This window comes from Pseudophryne corroboree, chromosome 4, assembly GCF_028390025.1.
Source record: "Pseudophryne corroboree isolate aPseCor3 chromosome 4, aPseCor3.hap2, whole genome shotgun sequence".
Classification (NCBI taxonomy): Eukaryota; Metazoa; Chordata; class Amphibia; order Anura; family Myobatrachidae; genus Pseudophryne; species Pseudophryne corroboree.
In genome coordinates, this window is record NC_086447.1 from 800,852,861 (window position 1) to 800,879,559 (window position 26,699).

Consider the following 26,699-nt stretch of genomic DNA (forward strand, 5'->3'; position numbering starts at 1 on the left):
TCTCCAAGGCTTGATAAATGAGCCCCTAAATTTCTATTAAAAAGCATTTAGGATCTGGTATGCCTTTAAAATATTTTATGGTATGTTAGATGTCCGCAGCCAGGCCTTGCTTAACAAAATGTCTCTCATATTGAAATATACTATCACCCAACTTTACCTAATTACACCTGAAACTGTCCAGACTGCAGCACACATAACAGTACCAATTGCTAATTTGGCCAAAAGAAATGGAAGTGTCGGGGTTAAATGTTGGACTAGAATTAACATAGCACTTTCTGTAAGTACCTATCATGTTTTAAGTAGGCCAGACAGGGACAAGATCTGACTCTTCCACTTCAGCCACTTATTACTGTATGTTCAGTGTTACGTGTTGCCACAGAACAGTATAATAAACATTCAATATGTCTTCTAGAATGTAAATATGGAAAAAATAATGAACATACGCACATGCTAAATGTATTCACAGCACATTGTGGTTCCCGGCTGCAGAATGCTGGCGGGGGGAGTGCAACGAAAGCCCCTTGTGGGCTCGCTGCGCTTGCCACAGGTTCTATTCCCACTCTATGGGTGCTGTGGACAGTCCCCATTGGCCGGCATGCTGACCGTCGGGATAGTGAGGGAGCGGGATGTAGGTGGACGTATTGTAACCGATTGTCTCCTGACCACCGGTCCCATAACTACATCCCCATTCTATGATGGATGCCCGTGTCGTATAGTGTCTGTACATGAACCCATGGCAGCAACATAAATGAAAACTGGTGTGTAAGAAAAATAAAGTGTTTCCTATAGCAATCAGTCAGCTTTTTTCATTTTCCTAGTCTAAATTACAAAATTAAAAGCTTCATACAATTGGTTATTATGGAGAATACTGTTTTCTTTCTTTGTAACATCTTTAACAGTCCTCCTCTATAAAGCACACTAAGCAATCTTATAACATCATAGATTGACTTTATATACTTTACAGACAGCTCAGCTTCCTGTCACCTCAATAAGGCCCATCTTAGACCTACTCATCCCACTTCTAACGCTAGTCTTATGAGAGGAAACAATTGGAAATACTGATGTTTTGTGTGATTTATAGCTGTTTAAAAAAGGTAGTAACAAAATGCTGATACAATTCTCAGTGATATTAACAATGGTGTACTTCCATATGTTTAGGTGTAAATGGGAAATGTAAATCGAATGTACAATTCTGTAAAGAGAAACACGGAATGGTCTGTATTTTCATATTAAGTGCATTTTTTATCTTCAAGTGCCACTGTTTCTTGTATTGTCTTGCTATTTTTAGCCTTCTTGTGTGTTTCTTCATTGGCATTAGAAGTGGGATGAGTAGGTCTAAGATGGGCCTTATTGAGGTGAACCGCATTTATGAAGAATCTGACTGTGCCATCTTTGCTTTATTGCCTTCACTGGAGAGAACCATTGTTTTGCAACCTGAATAGTGGTGATGAACCCAAGCTTAGTAATTCAATTCAGATCTGCAGTTATTTTGTCCTTCTAAGTCAGTGGTATTTATCTTGGCACCCATACTGTAGGGTGAACAGATTCATCCAACCACATTTGAATGATGAATTGGGCTTTTCCCATTGGTTCACAATCTAACGTACTTTCCAACACTTTAACCTCGGCGGCTCTGACTGCACAGCGTACATCGGGCCTAAGTTCTATCAATGCCAACTTGATGCTGTCAGACGGTCCAAGATGTGGCTTGAAAGGGCAGTCGCCTATCCCTCTGGATCCCGAACAGCCATAACAGGACTGGAGATCGGTCGCCTGCACCGGTCTCAGCAGCCTACACACTAAATTATCGTCCGCTGGTCGGAGGATGGGTCTCCTAGTTTTTAAGCAGGTTTAAAAACCAGTAGACCCGACAGGCAACCAGGATCGGGTGTGCAGGTCTGTCGGGAAGGGTACACACTTGTCCAATGTCAGGCAAACCCTTCGGTCGGGAGTCGGATCTTCCGGGAATTGGACAAATGTGTACCCAGCTTAAGTCTTACTTATAATGAGATGCTTCACAAGACTGCACTGATTAATTTCATATGTGACACTTGCATATCCTATCACCTTGGAGACCCGGCGAATTTATGCAGAGCTGTTGCTGGTCTTACACCATAAGTGAAAGCTGGGCTTTTCGCCCTGCAATAAATATGCCCCATAGTTACAAAACGTTGAATGGTAACATGTTATACTTTTCCGGGCTAGTGTGAGTACTTATAGCCTTGACTAACCTTGCTCAGTTTATATTCCTTCATATTTAAAAAGTGTCAAGTAGGTTGATGTTGTGGATTTTTTGTTAATAAAAAGCTGCCCAATTGTAAGCAGATCAGTTTTCTACTGCTGTGGTTCGGTCTCTGGATATCCCACAATATGCTTTGGGAAGTCCAGATCCTATTAAACAAGGTTTATAAATAGAGCTCTGTGTTTTATATAAGGTGCACCCATCACCTATACACAATAATGGAAGAAGACAGTACTAGAATCAGTGAGGTAAGTACAGTAGGTTCATTCTCACCGGTCCATTTTGATTGCAAATGGCCACATCCACCAGGTGTAGGTGCCATATTCAGTTTAATTGTCTTTACTTTAGAACTTTGAAACCATTTCCGGCAACGTTTATATCACATTTCTCCTTGTAGTCAGCAAGAAGAAAACCATCATAGATCACCTTTATGCAAGCCTGTTTCTTGCAGCGTATCATAAGATGTCAGGATTTTATTGAATCATTTAGTACAAAAGGCAGATCAGAGTGTAATTAACTATACAGTAGTCTCTCTAGTCTCTTGAATGAGAGTTGTAAAGTTAAGTTCTAGTCAGCTTGCCAAGACAAGTGTCCCATTGATAGTGCACAATTCCACCCCGTAAATAAATGCCTCATATACAGTCAGTTATCATTCGTCATATTTAATGTGTGCGGAAGGATATTCAGTATGCTGCGACTGAGCACAGCTATTGTTATAAAGTCTCAAAGTCGCCACTTCACTGTGTGTATATAATTCAGCAGGTGGCCGTATTACACATCAGCTTGTGGTGTTGGGAATGGATGTGTCTGTACAATGCAGTGAGTTTGCCAACAGTTACTGAGTAAAGAATTTCATCACGCAATCACTTAAATGAGTGTTTTCGGTGGAGCCCATCTAACAATGCTTGTGTAGCATCCTGACATGCAGTCCAATGGGAAGTAGAAAAGATACAATTATACATGTTTCTATCCTAGTTACAGTCAGGGGACTGTAATTACAAGGTAAGATTTTCTTGGGCCTAATTCAGACCTGATTGTAGTAGCAAATTTGTTAGCAGATGGTCAAAACCATGTGCACTGTAGGGGGGCGGGCATATATAACATGTGCACGAGAGTTAGGTTTGGGTGGGTTATATTGTTTCTGTTCAGAGTAAATACTGGCTGCTTTATTTTTACACAGCAATTTAGATTTTAGTTTAACACACCCCACCCAAATCTAACTCTCTCTGCACATGCTGTATCTGCCCCTTCCTGCAGTGCACATGGTTTTGCCCGTCTGCTAACAAATTTGCTGCTGCAATCAGGTCTGAATTAGGCCCTTGTTCGAATGAACAACAGGTGAGGGTGAGCACACCTTACCTAAGGGGGAGCCCTATTATTCTTTATTTATATAGCACCACTAATTTACTCAGTGTTGTACATAGAATGGGTTCGGTATGTACTACCGGCGGACGGTATGCCCGCTGTCCATATCCCGTCAGCGACATCCCGTCCGACTGAATTCCGGCAGTGGGGCAAGCTCTAAGAGTCCCCCTGTGGGCTTGGCGGTTTGCTGCTGTCACCACAGGATCTATTCCCACTCTATGGATGTCGTGGACACCCACGAGTGGGAATAGCCCTGGTGCGCCGGGATTCCGGCAGGCGGCATTGTTGTCTGTCAGGATTTCAGCATCGGTATCCTGAACGCTGGGATCCCGACCGTCAGCAAATTGACTGCAGCCCCATAGAATATGTGGCATTTATTTAACTCCCTGCCCCATTGGAGTTTATAGTCTAAAGTCCTTAGTTTACAAGTCCACACGTACACACTAGAGTTCATTTTGTCAGGAACCTACCAGTATGTACAAGTTCCAGAATCTTAAGAGAATGAAGTTGTTGACATTATATGGACCGACATTCTGAATGTCTACTATATGACTGCATAGTGAACTCATGTCCTTAGTGCTGTGAGGCAGCAATGCTAACCACTACATCATCCATGCTAGTAGGTATGGTGTAGTGTAATGTGATTTTTGTGAATAAATGGGTCTTAATAGAATCAATTACTAAAAAGTTTTACTTGCAAAGTTTTCTCTGTGCCCCAGCCGCCAATCAGCAATCCGTTTTTATCCGTCTAGCATAAGTTAGACAATGAAACAGTCTTAGGAAACGTGAATATCTCTGAAATAACTGTGTTTGACTGTCAAGCCTTTACAATTTTCCCTTTTATTAGCAATTCTAATTTGCATTTGGAATTGCCTTTTAAGGAGCAGTTCAGAGAGGAGGAAGGAGAAGTCGCGGGATGCGGCCAGGTGTCGGAGGAGTAAGGAGACGGAGGTATTCTATGAGTTGGCACATCAGCTGCCGTTGCCTCAGAACATCAGCTCACACTTGGACAAGGCTTCCATTATGCGATTGACAATCAGTTTCCTCCGCACACAAAAACTTTTATCGTCCGGTAAGAATGATAAATGTAAATAATATATGGATTTTTTTTTATTTATTTTTTTGCAGTAAGGTGGTGCTAATGCTGTCTGTGAATCTATATAGTGTGATAGGTATATAATATTGTATGTCAGCGCACTTGACACAAAACTGATTCTTTCGGTTTTGGTTGGGTTATCTTTTAATTGTGTTCTTTTTGATTTACTTTGCCATATGTGTGTACAGTATAACTTTGTTTATTCAGCACACTTGCTAAAAATAGTCTTACTTAAAAACAGAAAAGCCCATTCCTGACGAAAACACTCTATGCTACTGACACATAAAATAAATGGCTGATGACCCTGCCAAGTATTTGAAAATATTTCAAGTTACTAGAGCTTTGTTATAACACAATATATTCACATTTGTTACGGCTTGTTGATTATATTGAGCATTATCCTTCAGCTACAGAATGGGGGTTTCTTAGTAGAGGTTTGAAAATCGCTGTTTACTTGCTCAACTGGGTAAATGTGTGCCCAGAACACCTAATCTGGCACGCACATACAGTAGTCCTAGGTGCAAAGCCACTAGTCCATCTTGCAGGCAGCTTGTTTCTATCTTCTTAAGGCCCATATAGATGGGCCGATGCACACATCTCTCCCGCCGCTCAGCACAGAGCGATCTGTGCTGAGCGTGCGGGGGGAGACGGGGGGGGGGGCGCTCACTTCACCCAGCGGCTGAAGTGAGCGACCCTCTAGATTGGCAGCAGCGATAGCGATGCGCGGGGCTGCGCATCGCTATCGCTGTAGGGGGTACACACGGAGCGATAATGCTGAAGTTCTAAGCAATCTAGTCAGATTGCTTAGAATATCGCTCAGTGAGTACCCCCCCGTTAGATCTCATTAGTGCAAGATTATAGGTTACTGGGTTCTGCAGAGTTGTCCTTGGGGAACCCAAACACGATGTATTAACCTGGAGAAGGCATAAGGAAGGGATAAAGCAGTGATAAATGCAAGGTTATAAACGCACCAGCCAATCAGCTCCAATATGTAAATTGACAGTTAGGGGCTGATTGGCTGGTGCGTTTATCACCTTGCTGTTATCACTGCTTTATCACTTCCTTATGCCATCTCCAGGCTTAATACATCTGCCCTAGTGTGGGTGTGTTGCTTCATCATTTGTAAAAAAAAAACCTGTTACCAGCATTTCATGTAGTAAGTGTCATAGATTCAAGCATGACTGAAGATTTACTGACAACAGGTGATGTAATGTACTGTTAGTTTTTCAAAACAGATCAATCATCATCGTATTATTATAAGGCGCCACAAAACTCTGCAGCAGTATAACAAAGCATGTAAAAGTCAACTCATTCATAAAAATAGGAGAAGAACATATTAGCCGGGCCTGCTTGTGAGAGCTTACAGTCTAGATCAGTGGTCGGCAATCTATCGGTATGATGGTTAATTAATAATGGACCAACAGATAAATGTAACACGTATAATTGAGGACGATTATACAGGCTGCCGTTGACAAGCGCACTCACCAATTGTTTTTTCGTTTTTGTCTAACACGTATAATTAACTATAGAACATTTTTAATACATTTCAAAAACTATAAAGTGGGGGGAGCAGTACGAGCGGTAGGAACAAAGAATTGGTGGCAGCCGACAAGACCAATACACCAACCGCGTTGATAGTTCCTTATTCCAAGTCTGGAACACTTGCTGGATGCTTCCTGACCCCTGCTCTAGATCAATCAGGAATCATCAACTTATTCCCTGTGCACTTGAATCATAAGTGACCTCTGTTGCTGTCAGCCACCTCACAATGATGGGATGGCAGTAAAGGCCACCTGTTAGCTGTAATTTAGTTATTGAACTGATTGAGCTGCTGTTCATTTCCTAGTACACGTACCACAGGGTAAGAACCTTTGTACAATACCAGTTATCTCCAGCACAGAGTGAAGGACTTTCAGATGCCATCTGTAGGAGAAGATTAATAATTTGATTATGTTCTTGTTTTGGTTCTCTCTTTGCTTTGGGTAATCCCTTTCATCCATTTTTGGGGAGTTAATGCTGGGCAGTACAATAATAGCCAATGGTACAGTATTTGCTGTAATTAAATGTTGCTTATTATTGTATCAAAGTGTAAGTATGCTGCAGCAAACAGTGATCAATCGAAAATTTGCTTTCATTGTGTAACTAGCATTGGATTAATTAAAGCTATTTGCTGATTGCAATGGTTTACTGCGCCTTTGCACTTCTTTAGGTAATGGCCACATTTGTGTCCTTACATAGGCAGTTCAGTACGGTAGATATATACAATAGAAATATTTATTGGTGTGTATCCAACATATGTTTTTAATGTGAGATTTTTTAAAATAATGCATCTAAACAGGTACAAATATTCTGGTTTTATTTTACACCATTTATGGTGACCATTCATATACGTTATACTTTGAAATGATATTGGTGTTTTTGTATTAGCACTATTTAGTTTATGAAATATCTAGTGACTCCATAATGCACATTGTGTTATAAAGCATTTTGTAATGTTGTATTTTACAGCTTCTCTTATTCTAAATGTATTTTGTATAGCGCATGGCCTTGATTGCTGGTTTTATCTTGTGTTAGATGTAGCACTTACCTATGCTATCTATACTCTAGAAGTACATCATGTTCATATTGAGTATATCTTTCAAAGGGTTTGCTATTTTAGGCAGACAGTTATATCAACATGCAGAAGTTATACATGAGAATGTTGACATGGTCGAAATGTCAACATGTGTCATGCCGACACAACTATCTTGCCGTTAGTGGCTATGTGGACTTTCAACATGTCTATACGGATGACACCTTGACTGAAAGAATGTCGACACAACATCCCTAATGGCCCAGCAGTCCCTTACCTAGTCCTGGCGGCAGCAGCAGCAGCATCTCCAGTGGCGGCTAACGGGTCCTGGTGGTCATGTGACGAGCAGTACCGATGCAGATGTCCAACAAGTGGAGTCCCAATGAATATTATCCCCCTAATCCTAATCCCTAACCGCCCCTGTACTGCCTAACCCTAACCCTCTGGGCGGTGCCTAAACTTAACTGTTTGCATTCTGATACTATCGACATTGTGAAAAAATTTACATAGTTAGAGAGTCTTGACATGGTGCCTGTCGCCATATTGAACCATGGCGTTATTTTAGTATCTACAGTACATTATAATTGACTTATATAAAATGCCTGTAAGCAGCCCTGTTGATATGCATTTAAGATGTGTTATTTAAACATGTATCTGTGACAGAAATGGGAGTTATCAAACATATGTGTAAACCCCTATGTAATGGCACCTTAACCACATATAATTGTGTTTACATTGCACACCCATAGAGGTGAATGTAAGTTTTCAATAGTGTCGACGAGAGTTCGAGACATTGATATACAACAAGAAGCAAAATGCAGCACAACGCTAGTTAAAGTTGTTTAAAGAGATAAATATTGTCTGTATTTGGGGCAGGGATTTTTATCTTCACTTGCGTATATATGAGTTTAATGTGCATTATAAATACAGGTTGATTAAAATATAAGGAGTTTATGGCATATACACAGGGATTCTGTAATCCAGACAACACAGGTTGAGAGTACTACCTAGAAATAAGAACACTGCTATATATGGGAGGGTATTGGAATGTTCCTTTGTGTATACCCACAAATAAAAATAGTTGTGTCATATCTTTGACAACATACAATGCAGTTATGAGTCCTTATAGAATCAAGAAAGTCGTGAAATCCAGAAACAACAAAAGAAGATAATTGTTGTTGCCTGGAGACATAATTACCAATTGCCTCCTGCTACAGTCCCTGTGGGGAGCACTGCTATACTATGTAATAAACAGGGGTATGCTGTGAACAGTGGACATAGCAACAAGGGTTATTGTGGGAACGCGCAAGTCCCAAGTATTCTGTACAATGCATTGTTTAATCTCCTATGATTAGATCTGCACCAAGTATGCAAAATCACATTTAAAGCTTGAATGTCAAAGCAAACACTATGTTTATATCATGTTTTAGTATGATTTCTGTTTTTATTTTAGTATTATGTTTAGTAGATTGTAGACCAGTGGTTCCCAACCTCGGTCCTCAAGTACCCCCAGCAGTTCGTGTTTTCCAGGGCACCTAGCAGTTGATCAGGTGTATTCATTACTTACTGACACATTTTAAAAGACCCAGAGGTGGAGCTACAGTAATTGTTTCACTTGCAATCCTGTGAGGAGACCTGGAAAACATGAACTGTTGGAGGTACTTGAGGACCGAGTTTGGAAACCACCGTTGTAGACAATGAAAATAAGTTTTTGTCTTATATGGACAGTTTATGTTTGAGCATATCATGGGTATATGTAATAGGGTGCGAGTACAATAAACCAGCGCAGTCTCGCCGATTAAGGCTGTAGGTTTATAGCAGTAATTATTTAATAGGCAAAACCAGATATATCTACAGCCTTAATTACCAAGTTTGTGTCAGTTCAGGGAACTTGTTACATGTGCCCACATGTGTATTAGCAACTTATGTGCAGAGCAGGTATATTATATTATAATAAGACAGTTTATTATATGGTAGTGTCATTTGATAACACGTTAGGGGGCTCATTTATCAATGAGTGATAAAACTCATTGCGTATGATAAATAGTGCTCCAGCCAATCAGCTCCCAACTGTCATGTGTTCAGCTCCTGTCATGCCAGTTGGGAGCTGATTGGCTGGAGAACCATTTATCGTACGCAATGAGTTTTATCAATCATATGGAGTTTTATTACTCATTAATAAATGGGCATAATTAAAAATTACTGTGGTTGTTTCTCAATATAGTTGATCAAGTTTGTTGTGCTATAATTGTTTTCATTTTGAATAAAACTATACTGCAATTTGCCTTAACAATTTCTAAATACATATTGAAAATTTGTTTTTAAATAAGTATCATTAGTAGTAATGTGCACGTATGCAATAAAATTAATATACTAATAGAATATACATTTGTATAGTATTTTTTTTTCTTACATGGTGTTTTTACTTGTAATTATATAGAGAACTGTAATTGGGGTACATTTTTCTTCTAATGAACCTCTTTATCAGTTTGTTCCGAATATACATAAATAATTGGAAACGAGAAACGATAGACTTGCTGACGTGATGTGATCAGTCACTTTGCATGTGAACCCTGTAAAATGAATGTTTTCTCAGAGTATTATCATGATATTGTCTTTGTGGCTGAGCATCTGCCCCAGACTTTTCCAAGTCGTGGTTTTGCAAAAGATTAATTGAGTTTGTTTAGTAAATATAATGGATTCAAATTATAAGCACACTATTTAGATCACAGATAGCCAGTAGCTATTTATCTTTGATGCTTCCCAGAGACTTGCTGTCAGATAAGAACAAAATATGGTTCAAATCAAAGACAGCAAAACATTTGGTTATTAGACAGAGGGAGCTGAGCATCCGTTTCCATGTCCTGACAGTCGGTGCACATCTGCTGCCAGGTGATGGGCCAGAGTATTGGTAGTGGAAGGGTTATCTCTGGTATTTTGGGGTTGCTAGAGGGACAGTACTGCTCTGACAGAACGCATGAGTTTTTGCCCAGGGGTGACTGGTATCTCAGTTTGTTTTGATGAATAGGAGGTCATATTTAGTATTATATCATTGGTTATAGGATGTTAGGTACATAACAAAAGTAGCCTTTGCACACATTTGGAGGCAGCCATTTTGTGGGAAGGATCATTCTACAGGGTTTTAGCATGGTAAGTAGACAAGTGACAAAAGGGGCCAGATGTACAGTACTAAGCATTCAAAAGTTATAAAGTGGAGAGTGATAGTGTCAGCCAATCAGCTCTTAGCTGCCATGTTACAGGCTGTATTTGAAAAATGACAGAAGCTTGTTGGTTGGTAGTTTATCACTCTCCACTTTTACTACTTTTCTGGGCCAGTCACTTAAATACGGTTTACACCAATAAACCAAAGTACAGTTTTTATAAAATAGTTCACTGAAATCATCATCACTAATGGAGTTTTTATCTTGGGAGATATGGAGATGAGGTTCTAATAGTAATAAATAGATGAGTTATATAAAGGTGTTGCCTCTCCAAAGGAAACAGTTTGAGAGTTAAGGTACATCTGCCTGGATCAAAATATTGTAATTGTCCCCTGTAGCACTGCAGATCTGCAGCCTCTGTTGTATGGGGATATCAAACCAAGGAGCGCTGTGTAATATTCCACAGTTTTCCACCTGCGTGTACAGATTCACCACATCTAGAATTGTTATTTGCATGCCTTTTGTTGCATTGGTAATGGTTGTTCTTTTGTAGACACACTTCCTTAGAATTCAGTCAGTGATAACCTGAATCTCAAGTCTATTTTGTTCCTCAGGGGCCTATTCATCATGGAGGAGTCAGGGTGTGCACCAAAAATTAAGTATTCAACTCACCACGAGTTGCGGCAGTGGATACTTAACTACAGGATCAATTGAGTAATTGCTCCAGTACGGGGACAGCTGCTCTGAAAAGCAGCCATACCTGCTATCCCTAACACTGCTACAGAAATAAGCAGTGTTACTTATCCCTGATGATTCGGTTGTCTGTGTATGCAGATCCTTGACAAAGACACCTTCGTGTTGAAACGCATTGATAAGGCATTCCATTTGTGACTGCTTTCTACATACCTCCCTTTTTGGGTTTCTTTGGAGCCTCAGCAAGCCGGACCTGGACTCTTGTAAAACTCATACTCTTTATAACATCCAACTCTGGTACAGCACATTGCTTTGTCTTTTTATGCTAAAAAGATAATGCACTGATTTCTTTGTGTTAGCATTTTATGGTACCTGCTATCTGGCCACAGAGAGAAGGTGGCAACAAAAAGCACTTACTGAGAGACATCCTTTCAGGTTTACTAAACATAAGCAGTATGATTTAGGGATGTACTCCCCACAATATCATTCGCTATTTTCTCTTTCATTATTATAATTTTTTTCCCATCACCAGGTAATACACAAAGTTTGCTCCTCCCTCTCTCTTTTCATATATTGAAGAAACATTCCCAAAGAAAAACCTTTCTCCAACATCAAGGCTTTTTAAGACCTTCCTTTGATACTAACATCTTTGAGAAATTGTTGCAGTGGATCTGTTATGAACTTTTGGACTTTTTGAAGTGTCCCATAGTAACCAATCAGCTTCTAGCTAGCATTTATCAAGTACATTCACATAAATGGTTGCTGTGGGCAACTTTCCCACTTCTCCACTCTTTAGAAGGTTTGATACATCTCCCCCTTATACAAGCCAACATTATTATCATATCCTTTTATGTGGGCTAAATTGGAACCACAGTTATATCGGTTACAATATATTGGCAAAAACAGTCTACAGAAATTGTAAGTGTTATGTAGCCGATGCGGAAGTTGTGTCAATGTGACAAACAGTTATGTAGTAACAAAGCGCAACTATAAAATATGACATTGGGGCAATTTATTAAAGTAAATGTAACATGGTAGCAGCCCATAGCAGCTGAAAAGTAATTGTCAGTGCTGCGAACTGGTATAAACCGTACCACTAACAGTTGTTTGGTTAATTTGCTAATGTTAATGTTCCGGATTTCTGAACTTTTGCACCTATGTTAGGAAATACTTCAAGTTTGTGCCAAAGTGGAAAGTCAATTCATGATTTCAGCAGTGTTCTGGTCACTCGTCCGCATATTTCAAGATAATGCTATCCAGGTTTTGGTGTAGTGGGCCAGATGTGAGTTATGGATATTGTTTAATCCAATAGGATAGACTTAGAGCTAGTAAAAAGCCTCAGAAAATGTTCTCTTCAGTCAACAGGCAGCCATTTAAACAGACTTGTTTTTAGGTGTTCATATAACACCTTCGCTGCCGATGCTTCTGTTACCCCCTGTGCTGACACTATTTTTGCTTTGATCACATCCCAACATCAGTATCAGTATTCTTTTTATGCAGTACTCACCAAAATAATACCTTGATTTTTATTTTACTTTTAATTCAGTAGTCTTTTTGGTTTATTCAGTAAGGTGCGGAACGCGCCAAGGAATGCGATTCTGCATTGCATCTACATGACAGATTCTGTTTCGCTCCATAGTGGTGAGCAGAATACTCTCCATATTTGCCGCAATGCCACGGATACTGTTTATGGCAAGTATACACTGGCATTGCACCGTCTGGTTGAATTGACTCTCTCGAATTTATGTATACCTTCTAATACAGCAAATACAATCAACCCAAATGTAAGAATAATATGGCTGGTTAACTTACCTCATTAATTAACTGACCCTGTTGTTTTTTGTGTTGTGTGTTTTTTGTTTTGTTTTTAACCCAGGATAGAAGAGATCTTGGCATTAGAACCCCACCATCTGTGTAATTTGTAATATTTTGTGTCATGTTGGGTGTCATTGGCTGGTGATCAAATGCGATCAACAGAAAATAATTACCAAGGAGGCTAAGTCTAGTGCTGCAAGACTAATGAAAGCTTGCTCCTGATTGGTTGATGTGGGTTACAGCACAAAATTGCATTATGGTATTAAATAAAATACATATTATACCAATCAAGCAGATCTAAAACGTAACCACTTTGGAAACGGTTTCTTAGTTCTCCAAATTAAGGGCCTGCTTGAGAGGTTAGGGTTCCAAGCCGCACTGCGCATTCATCCCAGTGGTCACCGCATGGAGATGCACTCATGGTCTATGGAATGCAATAGGTGTTCCTGAGGCTAAATAAATGCATAGAGATGTTGCATCTTGTGGGATTGTCAGAGGCGTCTGGGAAAGCGGTTCCGTACAAAAATTAAGAGCCGCTCCTATAGGAGGCAGGACTTGGATAAAGAAACTCTCCATCGGGGAAGGATTTTATGGTGGCATTAGCATAAAGACTCAGACGCAACTGTGTCCAGTGTTACAGCTGTACGCAGGGCCGGATTAACAATGGGGCTGATGGAGCTGCAGCTCCAAGCCCACCCTGAAAAATAGGCCCACGGAATCTGCAAATGTCTTTGCTGCTGTAAACAGGAATTTTTTTTTCCTGCTACGGCAGCCTGCAGCGCACCCTAGGGCCCGCCCCCTCCGGCATCACCAACACCAGCCGGACCCCCTCACCCCCCAGCCGCAGCGCCGATCAGTGGCACATGATAAATCACGTTTTTTTTCATGTTCGCCTCCCACGGCTGTAGCTCCGCCCCCTCATGACATTAGGCCACGCCCCCTCGCGCATTATGCCCGCGATCTGCTAGCCTGTTGGTAAGTGAGTCCCGCTGCTGACAGGTATTCCAATGTCAGGAAGGGAGATTTTTTTTAAAAAGACATTTTTTTTTTAGCCCTAACTGAAGGAGCTTTATCACCAGGCTTCCCGGCAAAAGCCCTGGTGCCAGAACAGGAAATCTATTGATCAGCATTGCAAATGAATTGTGGCTCTGTACTTGCATCCTCCTTCTCCCAAGGAGAGAACCGGTGGGCTGATTGGTGTGTGTGGCCGCCTGTCATCTGTGGCCCCGCCTACCCCACCCACGCGTCACTAACTTAATGTACGTTGCCTTGTGCGCTGCGGCCGCTGACCACTAACAGGTGAAGAGGTCCCGCCCCCACACCACCCGGCTGTCAGGAAGAGGTCTGCACGCCGATCTCCGCTGACGTAATCGCGCGTACCTCGGAGGAAGAGATGGTGCGGCTGCAGTGGATCCAGCAGGATTGGTATGAGTCTTCTCTAATCTCTCTGACCTCTGCCTACAAACAAAGTGCTCTTGTGATAGAGCAGTACTATCACTCCCCTCCCCCCCTTACCCCCCCTCCCCCCGCACACCCCACTCACGTCACCCCCCGCCCGCGGTGTACTGTGAGTAACAGATGTTGCTGGGCGATGTAATACGAGTATCGGCTAACACTGGGCTTTGTAATGTAAGTAATACACGTCGCTGTGCGGTGTAATGTAAGTAATGGACACCTCTGTGCGGTACAATGTGAGTAATGGACGCCTCTGTGCGGTATAATGTGAGGAATGGACGCCTCTGTGCGGTACAATGTGAGTAATGGATGCCTCTGTGCGGTGTAATGTGAGTAATGGACGCCTCTGTGCGGTACAATGTGAGTAATGGACGCCTTTGTGCAGTGTAATGTGAGGAATGGATGCCTCTGCGCGGTGTAATGTGAGTAATGGACGCCTCTGTGCGGTGTAATGTGAGTAATGGACGCCTCTGAGCGGTGTAATGTGAGTAATGGACTCCTGTGCGGTGTAATGCGAGTAATGGACGCCTCTGTGCGGTGTAATGCGAGTAATGGACGCCTCTGCGGTATAATGTGACTACGCTGTAATGTGAATAATGTGACGCCGCTGTATGGTGTAACGTGTGTGACGGATGCCACTGGACGGTGTAATGTGATGCTGCTGTACACTGTCATGTGAATAATGTGACGCTACTGTGCGGTGTAATGTGAGTAACAGATGCTGCTGTGTGCATGCTGTAATGTGAATAATGTGACACCGGTGTCCAGTGTAATGTGAGTAACGGATGCTGCTGGGCGTTGTAATGTAAATACCGGATGTCGCAGAGCATTGTAATGTGAGTAACAGACATCACTGGGCGCTGTAATGTGAGTAACGGATGTTGAAGGGCGCTGTAATGTGACGCTACTGTGCTCTGTAATGTGAATAACGGATGCCTCTGTGCGGTGTAATGTGAGCTAGGGACGCCGCTGGGCGTTGTATTGTGAGTAACGGATGCCGCTGGGCAGGGTAATGTGAATAACAGATGCCACTGTGCGTTGTTTTGTGAGTAACGGACGTCGCTGGGCGGTGTAATGTGAGTAACGAATGCTGCTGGGTAACGTAATGTGCATAAAGGATGCCGCAGTGCACTGTGATGTGAACAATGGATGCCACAGTGCAGTGTAATGGGAATAAAGGATGCCGCTGTGGGGTGTAATGTGATGCCGCTGTACACTGTAATGTAAATAATGTGATGCTGCTGTGCGGTGTAATGTGAGTAACGGACGCTGTCGTGCGCATAATGTGTACAATGGGTGCCTCTGTGCAGTGTAATGGGAATAACGGATGCCTCTGTGGGGTGTAATGTGACGCCGCTGTACGCTGTATTGTGAATAATGGACGTTGCTGTGCAGTGTAATATGAATAATGGACAGTGCCGGGTGGTGTAATGTGAATAACAGATGCCACTGTGCGTTGTAATGTGACTAACGGACATCGCTGGGCGGTGTAACGTGAGTAACAAATGCTGCTGGGTGACGTAATGTGCATAAAGGATGCCGCAGTGCGTTGTAATGTGACAGTGCTGTGTGGTGTAATGTGAACAACGGATTCCGCTGTGCGGTTTAATGTAAGTAACGATCGTTGCTGGGAGCTGTCATAAATAAATCTATCTACACACAGAGATGGGAGAGATGTACTAAGCCTTGAAAAGTGATAAATTTCACGGTGATAAAGTACCAGCCAATCAGCTCCTGGGTGGTATTCAGTATACCGGTTGTTGGGATCCCGGCGCACAGTATACCGGCGACGGAATCCCAACACCCGGCATACCGACACCTTTTCTCCCTCTTGGAGGTCCACGACACCCCCGGAGGGGCTCATTTGCGCTCACCCCACTGTCGGCAAGCCAGCAGTCGGGATCCCGGCGCCGGTATGCTGGCCGCCGGGGACTCGGCCGCCGGCAACTCATACAACACCCCAGCTCCTAACTGCCATGTTACAGGCTAGGATTGAGAAATGACAGTTAGGAGCTGGTTGCTTGGGGGGTAATTCCAAGTTGATCGCAGCAGGACATTTTTTAGCAGTTGGTCAAAACCATGTGCACTGCAGGAGAGGCAGATATAACATTTGCAGAGAGAGTTAGATTTGGTTGGGTTCTTTTGTTTCTGTGCAGGGTAAATACTGGCTGCTTTATTTTTACACTGCAATTTAGATTGCAGATTGAACACACCACACCCAAATCTAACTCTCTCTGCACATGTTAAATCTGCCTCCCCTGCAGTGCACATGGTTTTGCCCGACTGCTAAAAAAATTCCTGCTGCGATCAACTTGGAATTACCCCCTTGGTACTTTATCGCCGTGAAATTTATCATTTTTCAAGGCTTAGTACATCTGGCCCAAATAATTATCCAGTAAAGGAGCGCAGCACACCACACTCATTTCTTTTACTTAAAACCACTCAGGTTTAAATAAAAGCCGCTGAGGTTACCATACCACAAACAGACTGAGACCTCCCGCAATCAGCGCCAGGTGAACTGGAGCTATTGGTTACAAGGGGCTACATAATCTGAATGTGACCACACAGACTGATCCTTCCTAGCAGACCTTGGTCAAGCGGTTACACTCTGATTAGAACAGCCCTATTATGTATATGCTTCATTTAAGCAAAGAGGTGAAGGAGATTGAAGTAGGTAAAGGAAGGTGGGTAGCTATGCCCTCCTTGGTGCTAGTTGCACCTCACGGCACAGACCACACCCCCATATTAGTAGTCACACCCCATGCGGCAGCCCACAATAGGCCCTTTATTAATTTCAGCTCCAGGCCCATCAGGACCTTAATCTGGCACTGGCTGTACAGTATATATAAATCTTACCTATTATAATTATTTTGTGTTCCTTTAAACCAGTGATGGGCAAAAGGCAGCCGAGGGCCATTTGTATCTCTCCAAGCCTTGAACTGCGGCCCCTAGCTGCTTCACGGTTTGGTCACAGATTTGATTATTTTATCTTGCAACACTTGTTTAAAATTCTTGCAGATATTTAATTACCGATGGGTGTGGGAATCTGTGTCAGGCGTGTCCTAAAGATGTGCTATATGACTCTCCAGGCAAGCTGTAGACAAGTGCCACGAGGGCAGCGGTGGTCCCACCTCCTTGGCCTTGCTCCAGTCGACAACACCTCATTATGGCTCTGCTTTTAAAGTATAGAGGGCATGTCATGCTATCCCTGAAGTGCATCAGGTTGCCTCTTACTGATTTAAACAAAGACAAAGAATTCCACCCTCATCCCATAAAAAATCCTATTAGACAACATGTTCACATATGTGTCACCTTTATAGTTATGTAAGAGTGATGTTAAAACAGATTTGTACGTACTTTGTAAAGGCCATTAACAGAACCTTCCGCACACAAATGCTTCTAATTTTCCTGCCAAGGGTGGTCATTCCGAGTTGTTCGCTCGCTAGCTACTTTTAGCAGAAATGCAAACACAAAGCCGCCACCCTCTGGGAGTGTATCTTAGTATAGCAGAATTGCTAACGAAAGATTAGCAATTCTGCTATTAAGTATTTCCTTGCAGTTTCTGAGTAGCTCCAGACCTACTCCTAGATTGCGATCACCTCAGTCCGTTTAGTTCCTGGTTTGACATCACAAACACGCCCAGCGTCCGTCCAGCCACTCCCCCGTTTCTCCAGCCACTCCTGCGTTTTCTGCTGGCACGCCTGCGTTTTTTAGCACACTCCCAGAAAACGCTCAGTTACCACCCAGAAACACCCACTTCCTGTCAATCATTCTCCGATCAACAGAGCGACTGAAAAGCTTTGTTCGCCCGTGAGTAAAATAGCATAGTTTTATGTAAAATTGCTTAGCGCGTGCGCCCTGCAGTGCATACGCATGCACAGAACTGCCAGATTTTAGCCTATTAGCAATTCTGCTAAAAATAGCAGCGAGCTAACAACTCGGAATGACCACCAATATTAGCCACTTATTCTTGTTCTGCCTTTATGTGTGCAAGATATACCTAATCCAATTTTCATTAGTACTTTAAATTATTTTGTCAAAAAGTGTTGAACTTCTTGATCTGTTTACTGTTCTATAGAAGGAACAAGGTGGCTGTGTAATTACAATTTAATTATTTTCCCAAAAGATCATAAAAAAACACAGAGAATGTGGCACAGCTGGGAATTTATCAACAGTCCCTCCACCAAAACTGAATGCATGCGAGAAGGTCATTTGTTAAGGAGGCCACCACTAGATCTGTGGCAGAGATTGACCTACAGCAGTCTGGGCACTTCAAAAATCTATTTATTGTGGGAGGTTGTTAAAAAGCAAACTATTGTTTGCCAGAAAGCATTTGTGAAACCCTCAAGCCAAGAAGAGGAGATTTCTAGTGTTTGAAGACATTGTTTTGGACATCTATATGGACTGAACACTAGGGATGGAAATTCAGTTACACGCTAGTACCGGCAGAAGCTGTTATGGCAGCATCACAGGATGTGTGTCACAGACTGATGTCTACTCAACGCTTGTGGAGGTGCAAACAGAATCAGCCTACTGTAATGGCCTGATATCCTCACAATGCTATGTTTGTTGCAAGACTAACACTGCTTCATCCCAGAGACACTGTCCTTATGAAGACTTGTTGTGGTTGGAGTGTAATGGTATGGGAATACCTCATCACTACAGGGCCTGGAAGAATTGTCAAAATACAGAAAAACTGGAGGGAGCCAGAAGTAAATAAGTCTTGGAGAAATAGGTTCTGCAAACTGTATCTAACCTGAAGGAAATCAAGTAATACTGTAATAGGGAATGAGGAAAGATGTCCTGTTACTGATAGAGGCTCAAGCCAAGAGACTTGAGGCCTAATTCATGTTTATTCGCTATGGCTAATGTTCACGCAATTATGAGAAGACTGCGTATGTCCTGCGCAATTATGAGCAGACTGCGCATGCGTCAAAGTGCCTCTGCTATCCCGCTAACAGTGGGTATTTTATGGGAAAGTGATTAACAGGAAGTGATTGTTTGATGGTGTCATTGGGGAATTATTGAGAAAACGCAGGCATGTCATAGCTGTTTTTGGGGCGTGTATCTGCCATCAGGTACTGGTTTTATGTACGCACTGCCATTTCGTCTGCGTAGCCATAGGGCAACCCTTTCAGCCAATGTTCTTTGTTTTTGCGTGTAGGCTGTGAATGCGTACGCAATTGCGAATGAGTTTGCGATGACTCGAGTGGGCGACTCTTTCCATTCCTGGGTGGCAGCTTCACTTGCTAATATCAGCAGTTGCGAATCCTGGGAAAATCGCACATGCTAAAGCATACGCATACAGACATGAATTAGGCCATCAATTCATAGCTAAAGGTATTTCAAATATAACAGAGAGAAAGTTATGTTATCAATTCTTGTTTTCATTTATGATTCACCGTAAAGTTTTAAAGTATACAAAATGTAGGTTAATAAAAGAAATAAGAAAACAATTTTCTTATTATTCATATAGGGGCCTATTTATCAAGCTGCTTTCTATGAAAAAATGTGCAAGCTGGTTTTTCCGCATGTTTTTTGTGTTTTTTTTAGTATTGCCCATTATTATTAGGCTGTTAATGCCGGACATTTTACTAATATCTCCTGCATTACTTAACCATCTAATTGTGTCACTTGGTGTATGGGGTGGACGGACGGACAACACTAGATGTCTGAAGGGGTTACTCCAAAATGCTGGCTCATCCCCAGTGACCAGGGAGCTGCTCTGTGACGTTACTGCGCAGCGCCCAGCTCCCGGTCACTAAGGAGAAGTTGGCAGTGTGAGGAGAGTCTCTGGGGGCAGCACAGCATCTCTGGGAGTGCTGGACACCCCCCCCAGAGTGATGAAAACGGGGGCCTTGCAGCACGCCCTTCCCCATGAGTCCATGCCTCCTTTTTGGGTGCACTTTCTAAAGGGATCTATTTGGCGCACAAACCCCCAGTGACACACCTGGACAGCATTACATAACACCGCCGTTCCCATAGACTACAATGAGAATGTTGATGTTTCAAGCTCTCAATATATTTTCAGAGCTTTAAATCTATGTCTAGCATCATCTTCAAACATATCAACTTTTTTTAACTCCCCGTCGATAGAAGCCAAGAGAGGAATTGCAGCTGGCCACTGAGAGGATGGGCTGGGGCACTTTGTGAAGTGGGGGCAGGGCCAAAATGAATCAATTCATAAAATAACATCATTTTGACCTCATCCCCTCTCTACAAATCGTTGCTTTACTCTGACCTAAGGATTGCCATCGGTAGGTTATGGTACCATCAATGGGTAACCTCAATCGTGTGAAACCATCGGCAAGGGAATGGTTTCACCCAGTGATGGTCACCCCTGCTTTACTATTCATTAAGCTGCGGGCCTATCAGAGCCGAGGGGGTGGAGCGTTTTTTGGTAGTGTCAGGTGGAGGAGATAGGCTCTGTGTCCCAACACTTTGGAAAAACAAACAAACTGGTGGTTGTATATCATCGATGGCGGGAAGCCATCTGATTCTCCTCCATTGGTGGAAAAACTATTCTACATCAGCCATAGACCATCAATGATTTTTAATGATTGAAGGCCATCCCTACACTGCCATCCTGCCAGCTTCACCAGGGAGGGGTTGGGATGTGGTAGATACATCCACTCTAATGGATGACCTGCTTTCATTGTCCTGCTTTCTTGCTCCCACTTATAGCAACAGTGAAAACCATAAATGATCAATAGTTTATACAACGCAAACCTAAGTTTAATGTGTAACAAATATCACGTGCCACCCACAGGCTTAATGCCTGTAGATTACACTTGTGACATTTGTAATACACTGTGTTTTATACACTATTGATCTTTCTCTTAAGTTTGATCACTTCTAATTTTCAACCTTTTCAAGTATCTCAGGGTGCACTTATTAAAAATATTCCTAGCTGTGGCCAATGTAACCCACCAGAAGAATACCCCTTTTAACAATGACGTCCTCTCCAAGCATCCTGTGTGACCAGCGACTAGCCGGGAATAACCTTGCGGCGGCAGTCTGCATGGGTAAGTGGAAGGTTAAGTGCATTAGAAGCCATAGCTCCAACACATGTTCAGTATCCTGGGTCGGACATAGATCGGAGCCGGGGCTTCTGTCTGCAAGGGGTATAAGTGACAAGAAACTTTTGCTTTGAACTGTAACTAAAGAAAGCAAATGATTTAATTTTTGTTAATTGTGCAGATTTTTGTGATTTATAGGGGGGAATTCAAATGTTTGAAAAGTTGGTTGGGTGTCTGCTTTTTCCTGTCTATTAGACACCCAACTGACTTTTCAAACAATCGAATATTCCCCATAGGTGTAACTTATGGTACAAGCCCGTTTCCCTCACTTACTCCTGCAGCTTTTCTGAAACGTTATCTTCCATCCAGTCTATTATGTCATCCAGGAGATTCACATTTTTTTTTTTTTGTTATCTGATTTAAACATATAGGGGCATATTCAGAGGCGCGCGCTGCTGCGACTGCTGTCTTTTGCCGTAGTCGTGTCTGCTACTTTATACTAATGCTAGCATCAGCCCTTACCCTGGAGTATAAATGTGTGCCTCAATGTGCAAGCACTGGGACGTTCACTTTGTGTGCTACTATTGGACACACCATGAAAACTTACTTGTGTCTGCCCCATGCTAGGTGCAGAATCTCTGTCAGAGCAATGTAAGTGATTAGGCGACTGAGTTGGCAACCAGTTATGCAACACACCCGCGACATAAGACTGTACATCTCAATAGCCTCCCTTTCACTGCCCAGGAACTTACACTTACAATGCATTTGTGAGACTGTGCCTCTCTATCGCAACTGCACGCTGTGGGACGCGTTCACTGTGCGACTTTTTAGCTGCTTAAACGCATGTGCAGTTGAAAAACATCAGCCATATGGCCGCATATCGGAATTAGGTGCAACTCAGAAACAAGCCCATAGATCGTAAAGCATATATGACTGGTAAGAACAGTATACAGTGTACTATATGAAGAGCATCCCCATTGGTTGTCTGTGTCAGATATTTTAGACTCTTCATCCAGAAACATATTTTTAGAGGTGACTACAGAGCTACAGTGTATCTGTGAATATGACATACCAGTAGACAGGATGCCGGCTGTCAGTATAACGACAGTGGCATCCCCTCTGCCGGAATACCGGCAGCGAGTCCCCTTTGCTCGCCACAGGTTCTATTCCCACTCGGTTGGTGGCATGGACCCACCAACCGAGTGGGAATTAGGGGGCGAGTGTCGGTATGCCAGCTGTCGGCAAAATGCCAGCTATCATGATTCCAGCGTCTGTCTCCTGAATGCCGGGATCCCAACTGCAGGCATATTGACTGCATCCCGAATAAGGGCACAATAGATTCTACAGTGTAAGACGGTCAGATGGTCATTGTCAAAGACAAAATAGGTCAACGTTTTTGGCTCCGATATCTTTTAGGACAGCCTGCATACTAAACTGATAATAACTAGAGTACAATTGGAGATTATACAATCACTGTTTTGTTCCTTATTCTGCACTGGATGATCTTGTGATATTGCAGCAATTTACAAGAAGAATCTTTTGTAAACAACATGACTTTTCTAAGAAAATGCTGAAAAAGCAGAACTGTAATGTAAAGTCACACTAAAATTACTGACTCCTCTTTTAGAAACAGATAGGTAAAAAAATCACTTTAATAGCTAGGGCTTTCATATGGCTGATAAATTAACTTGGGTCCAACGCATGTTATAACAGTGCTGACCGCAGCCCATGCTGCAGCCACTTGGTTCATCTATGTAATAAACTTATAAATGTAGTAAAATAACACAGATTTCCAATCCTATATACAGCTTGAATTACCTATAAAGACATTCCCCTTTTTCTAAATTATCTCTATTACTCTATTGGATTTAAATGGGTGTGTCACTTGGCTGACATTGGCATCCAGGCAATTAGAATGCCAAGAGGGGATGGGGTAATTATTTTACCCGTCCCCTTCGCACTACTGCATCACCCCACTGCCTGGGGTGATGGGCAGGGCTAAGATTCGGGGGTTTGCGGCTAGGGTTAAGGTTCGGGGGGTGGTGGCTAGGGCTAAGACTCTGGGGGTGGCGGCTAGGGCTAAGACTTGGAGGGTGGCGGCTAAGGCTAAGACTTGGAGGGTGGCGGCTAAGGCTAACCTCCCCTCTAGTGTCTAACCCTTCCCCGAACCCTAACACTAACAGTCATCCCGACACTTACCTTCGAGATGTCAGCGGTCAAGGTTCCGGCACTGGGATACCAAGTGGTGTCGGGATTCCTGCGTCAGTCACATAACTGCTAGCATCCCAACTTCCGGGTTGCTAACCACATCCCATTTAAACAGTGTAGGCACCGTAGATGCAGGAAGTGCCGCTGGTATGGGGCCCAGACCTGAGATTATCCCACCTTCTCTGTCAAAGTTAACGTGTTACATACATTTTTCACCATTGGTACATAAATAGGGGTCCTTGCAAACTTTTTCCTTGGGGTCTACAATATATCTAGTTATGCTCCTAGACCTGCTCATTGTAATGTGGTATAAAATGTACTGGAGGGCATTATAATGTTACATAATATGAACTGGGGCACTGTAATGTGGCACAATATGAATTGGGACACTGTATTGCATAATGTGTACTCACTGGAAGCCCCAAAAATGTGACATAATATGAATTAGGGTAGTACTGTGGTTCATCAAATAAACTAGGGCACAACTATGGGGCATAACATTACATAGGGCACTACTATGAGGCATAACATTACCTGGGGCACTACTATAGGACATAAGGATCTACTATACTTTAAAAAATGTACTAGTGCACCATTATGAGGCATAAAACTAACAACTGCTGTGAAGAGGTGTCTCTGTAGAACTTTGGAATAGGGGCCCTTTCAAAATTTTGCTATGGGGCCAACAAAGTTCTGGCTACACCCCTGAGTGTATGCACTGTATTTTAAACCAGAAACAGTAAAGGGATGTTCTTTTTAAACCACTTATTTTACTAGGCTCTGGCAGGTGACAGTCTTGCGTCACCTACTTAATGATGCAAATGATGTCAGGAACCATCTACCTTTACTTTTCATACCTCTCCTATGTATCACCTGGGGAGAAGCTATGAAACATAGGCCTGTGCTTATATGCTTGAAAAATTGGTAGGCTCACACTCCTAAATTTATGATATTGTCACTTCCCAGAGTAAATATACTGTGTGTTCCCATTTAGGGTTGAAGATATTAAGGACGGTAAAGCAGAGATGCAGGGAATGGGTAGAGTGCCACCTGGCTGTCAGGGAAACTGTTGCACGCTCAGTTAATTTTTCAAACACAGCCTGTAACCTGGCAGTTAGGAGCCGATTGGCTGGTACTTTATCTTCATCGACTTTATCCAAGGCTTAGTAAATAGACCCCACAGTTTGAAAACTGACAGGAGATACTTGGTTGGTAGTTTACCTCTCTCCACTTTATCTTTCTCAAAGGTTTGATAAATCTCCCCCACATTCCTTTGTAGATACACAGAGCTTTATCTGTACTCTGTAGAAAGATCTTTGTGTATATGTGAAGTGAATAATAAAGACAATTAGTGATTACTGTGGAAAAATTATTTACGGTTGTTCAAAAATAATTATACACACAAGGACGTATGACAACTGCTTTACAATAGATGTTTGTAGTCACCATCAAAACATCTGAGAATGTAGGTCAGTGCATATTAGAACTACTGTTCATGTCAGCCACCAGATAAAATAGAACGTTGATATCACAAGACATATGAGGACATACTGGAGTATTTTCCCCTCAGTCTGGAGCGCCCTCTACAGAGACTAAAGTAGAACATAGTCAGGTTTTGTCATTCCAGTGGTGTCCGCTTATTATTGCATCTTGGTGTTTGCAATACTATCATGAAATAAACAGATCTGATAAACATCTCCCTGACAGCTGTATGAAAACTCAGGCTTTGTAACAGACTGAAACTACAGTATATAAGCCAAATGAAACAAATCCAAATCTCACATTTTGGGTGTTAGCAATAGAGATTTGGCTAGTGTTATACATAACAATGAGGGGGTGCTAGAGCTGTATGTGTCTCTATTTTAAATTCATTACACTTTATAATGTACTAAATGCACCTCAACTGAACAATTTAAAGGAAGTAGTGGCAGAATGCTGGTCAGGTCCACCTTCAAGGTAAAAATGTGTTTAGTATTGATAAAGAGGTTCTTCTAAATCAATGGGCCTTTTTAACAATAAAGATAGTTCTTTCCACACGCATTACAATATCCCTAACACAAGTCCTCCAACCACTGTGAGTGGATATCTGCCCATCCCAGTACCTCCCAAGTTTCCCAATTTGGACAGTACTGCCCCAACATCTATAATGTTTGCCCCAACTCCTGAGAACGTTAGGAGGTAGAGCTCACTTACTGATAAGTCAGCGGGTTGAAAGAAGGACACTAGGAGTTGACTCACAATTTGGAAGCACTAAGCACAAATTCATTGTGTTGCAACCATGCTTCCTCATAAATGATCGCACCCACCAGAGGAAGCCACGCACTTGTAACAGTGGAAGTTATGCATTAAAGGTTAGCATCATTTGAAAACTTCTAATGACCCCAGATTAATAGCACAAGTTGGAATAGGTCCCAATAACCACTTTTAGTAATTATGTTGTGTGTTTAAGTCTTGTATTGCTATGTTATGTCAGCCCTACTTTAAACCATAAACTTACCATTTTGCTACATTAGAGCCCATTTTTTTGGTTAACAAATAGCCCCCATAGGGAGGGAATGTTACAGTTCCAGCAAGTTTGTCTGATGTTTTAAAGTGACAAGACATTAAATGGCAAAACCAGGTTAGTTTTGCCCTTTAAATTATTCCTGCTTTAAACAATCAGATACCCCTTTCATACTCCTCTCAGACATCAGACTCGGGAAATTGGTGGGTCTAGCAACCTGGCAAATTGCAGAGTATCAGCCAGACTCTGGTCGTGAGCAGGTCCTGGGGCTTTTCTTTTCACACATACAGAAATCCTGGGCTGATGCACGTTCATATGCAAAAACCTGGGATTTTGATGCATGTAGTTATTATACTTACCAAAATCCCAGGTTGCAGTAAGTGTGAAAGGAAACGACGGGTCCCCAACTCTGCTCATTACCAGGGCCGGGCTGAGACCCAGGGATTGGCCGGCTAATAGGGAACTGTAAGTCTGTAAGGTGTAAACCAGACTCTCCTGAATGGCGCTGATGCCTGTATCTTGCAAGCTATTGCATTTCCCCCATAGGGGGTCATTCCGAGTTGATCGCAC

General features: G+C 42.4%; 1 protein-coding gene across 1 annotated transcript in view; it reads left to right on the plus strand.

Annotated features, from left to right (window-relative positions):
• Positions 1 to 26,699, plus strand: part of EPAS1 (endothelial PAS domain protein 1) — a 207,408-nt gene that overhangs the window by 105,866 nt on the left and 74,843 nt on the right. Inside the window, exon 2 of the mRNA XM_063918383.1 lies at positions 4,489 to 4,679. Coding sequence (XP_063774453.1) covers positions 4,489 to 4,679 — 191 coding nt within the window. The remainder of the gene's footprint in view (positions 1 to 4,488; positions 4,680 to 26,699) is intronic.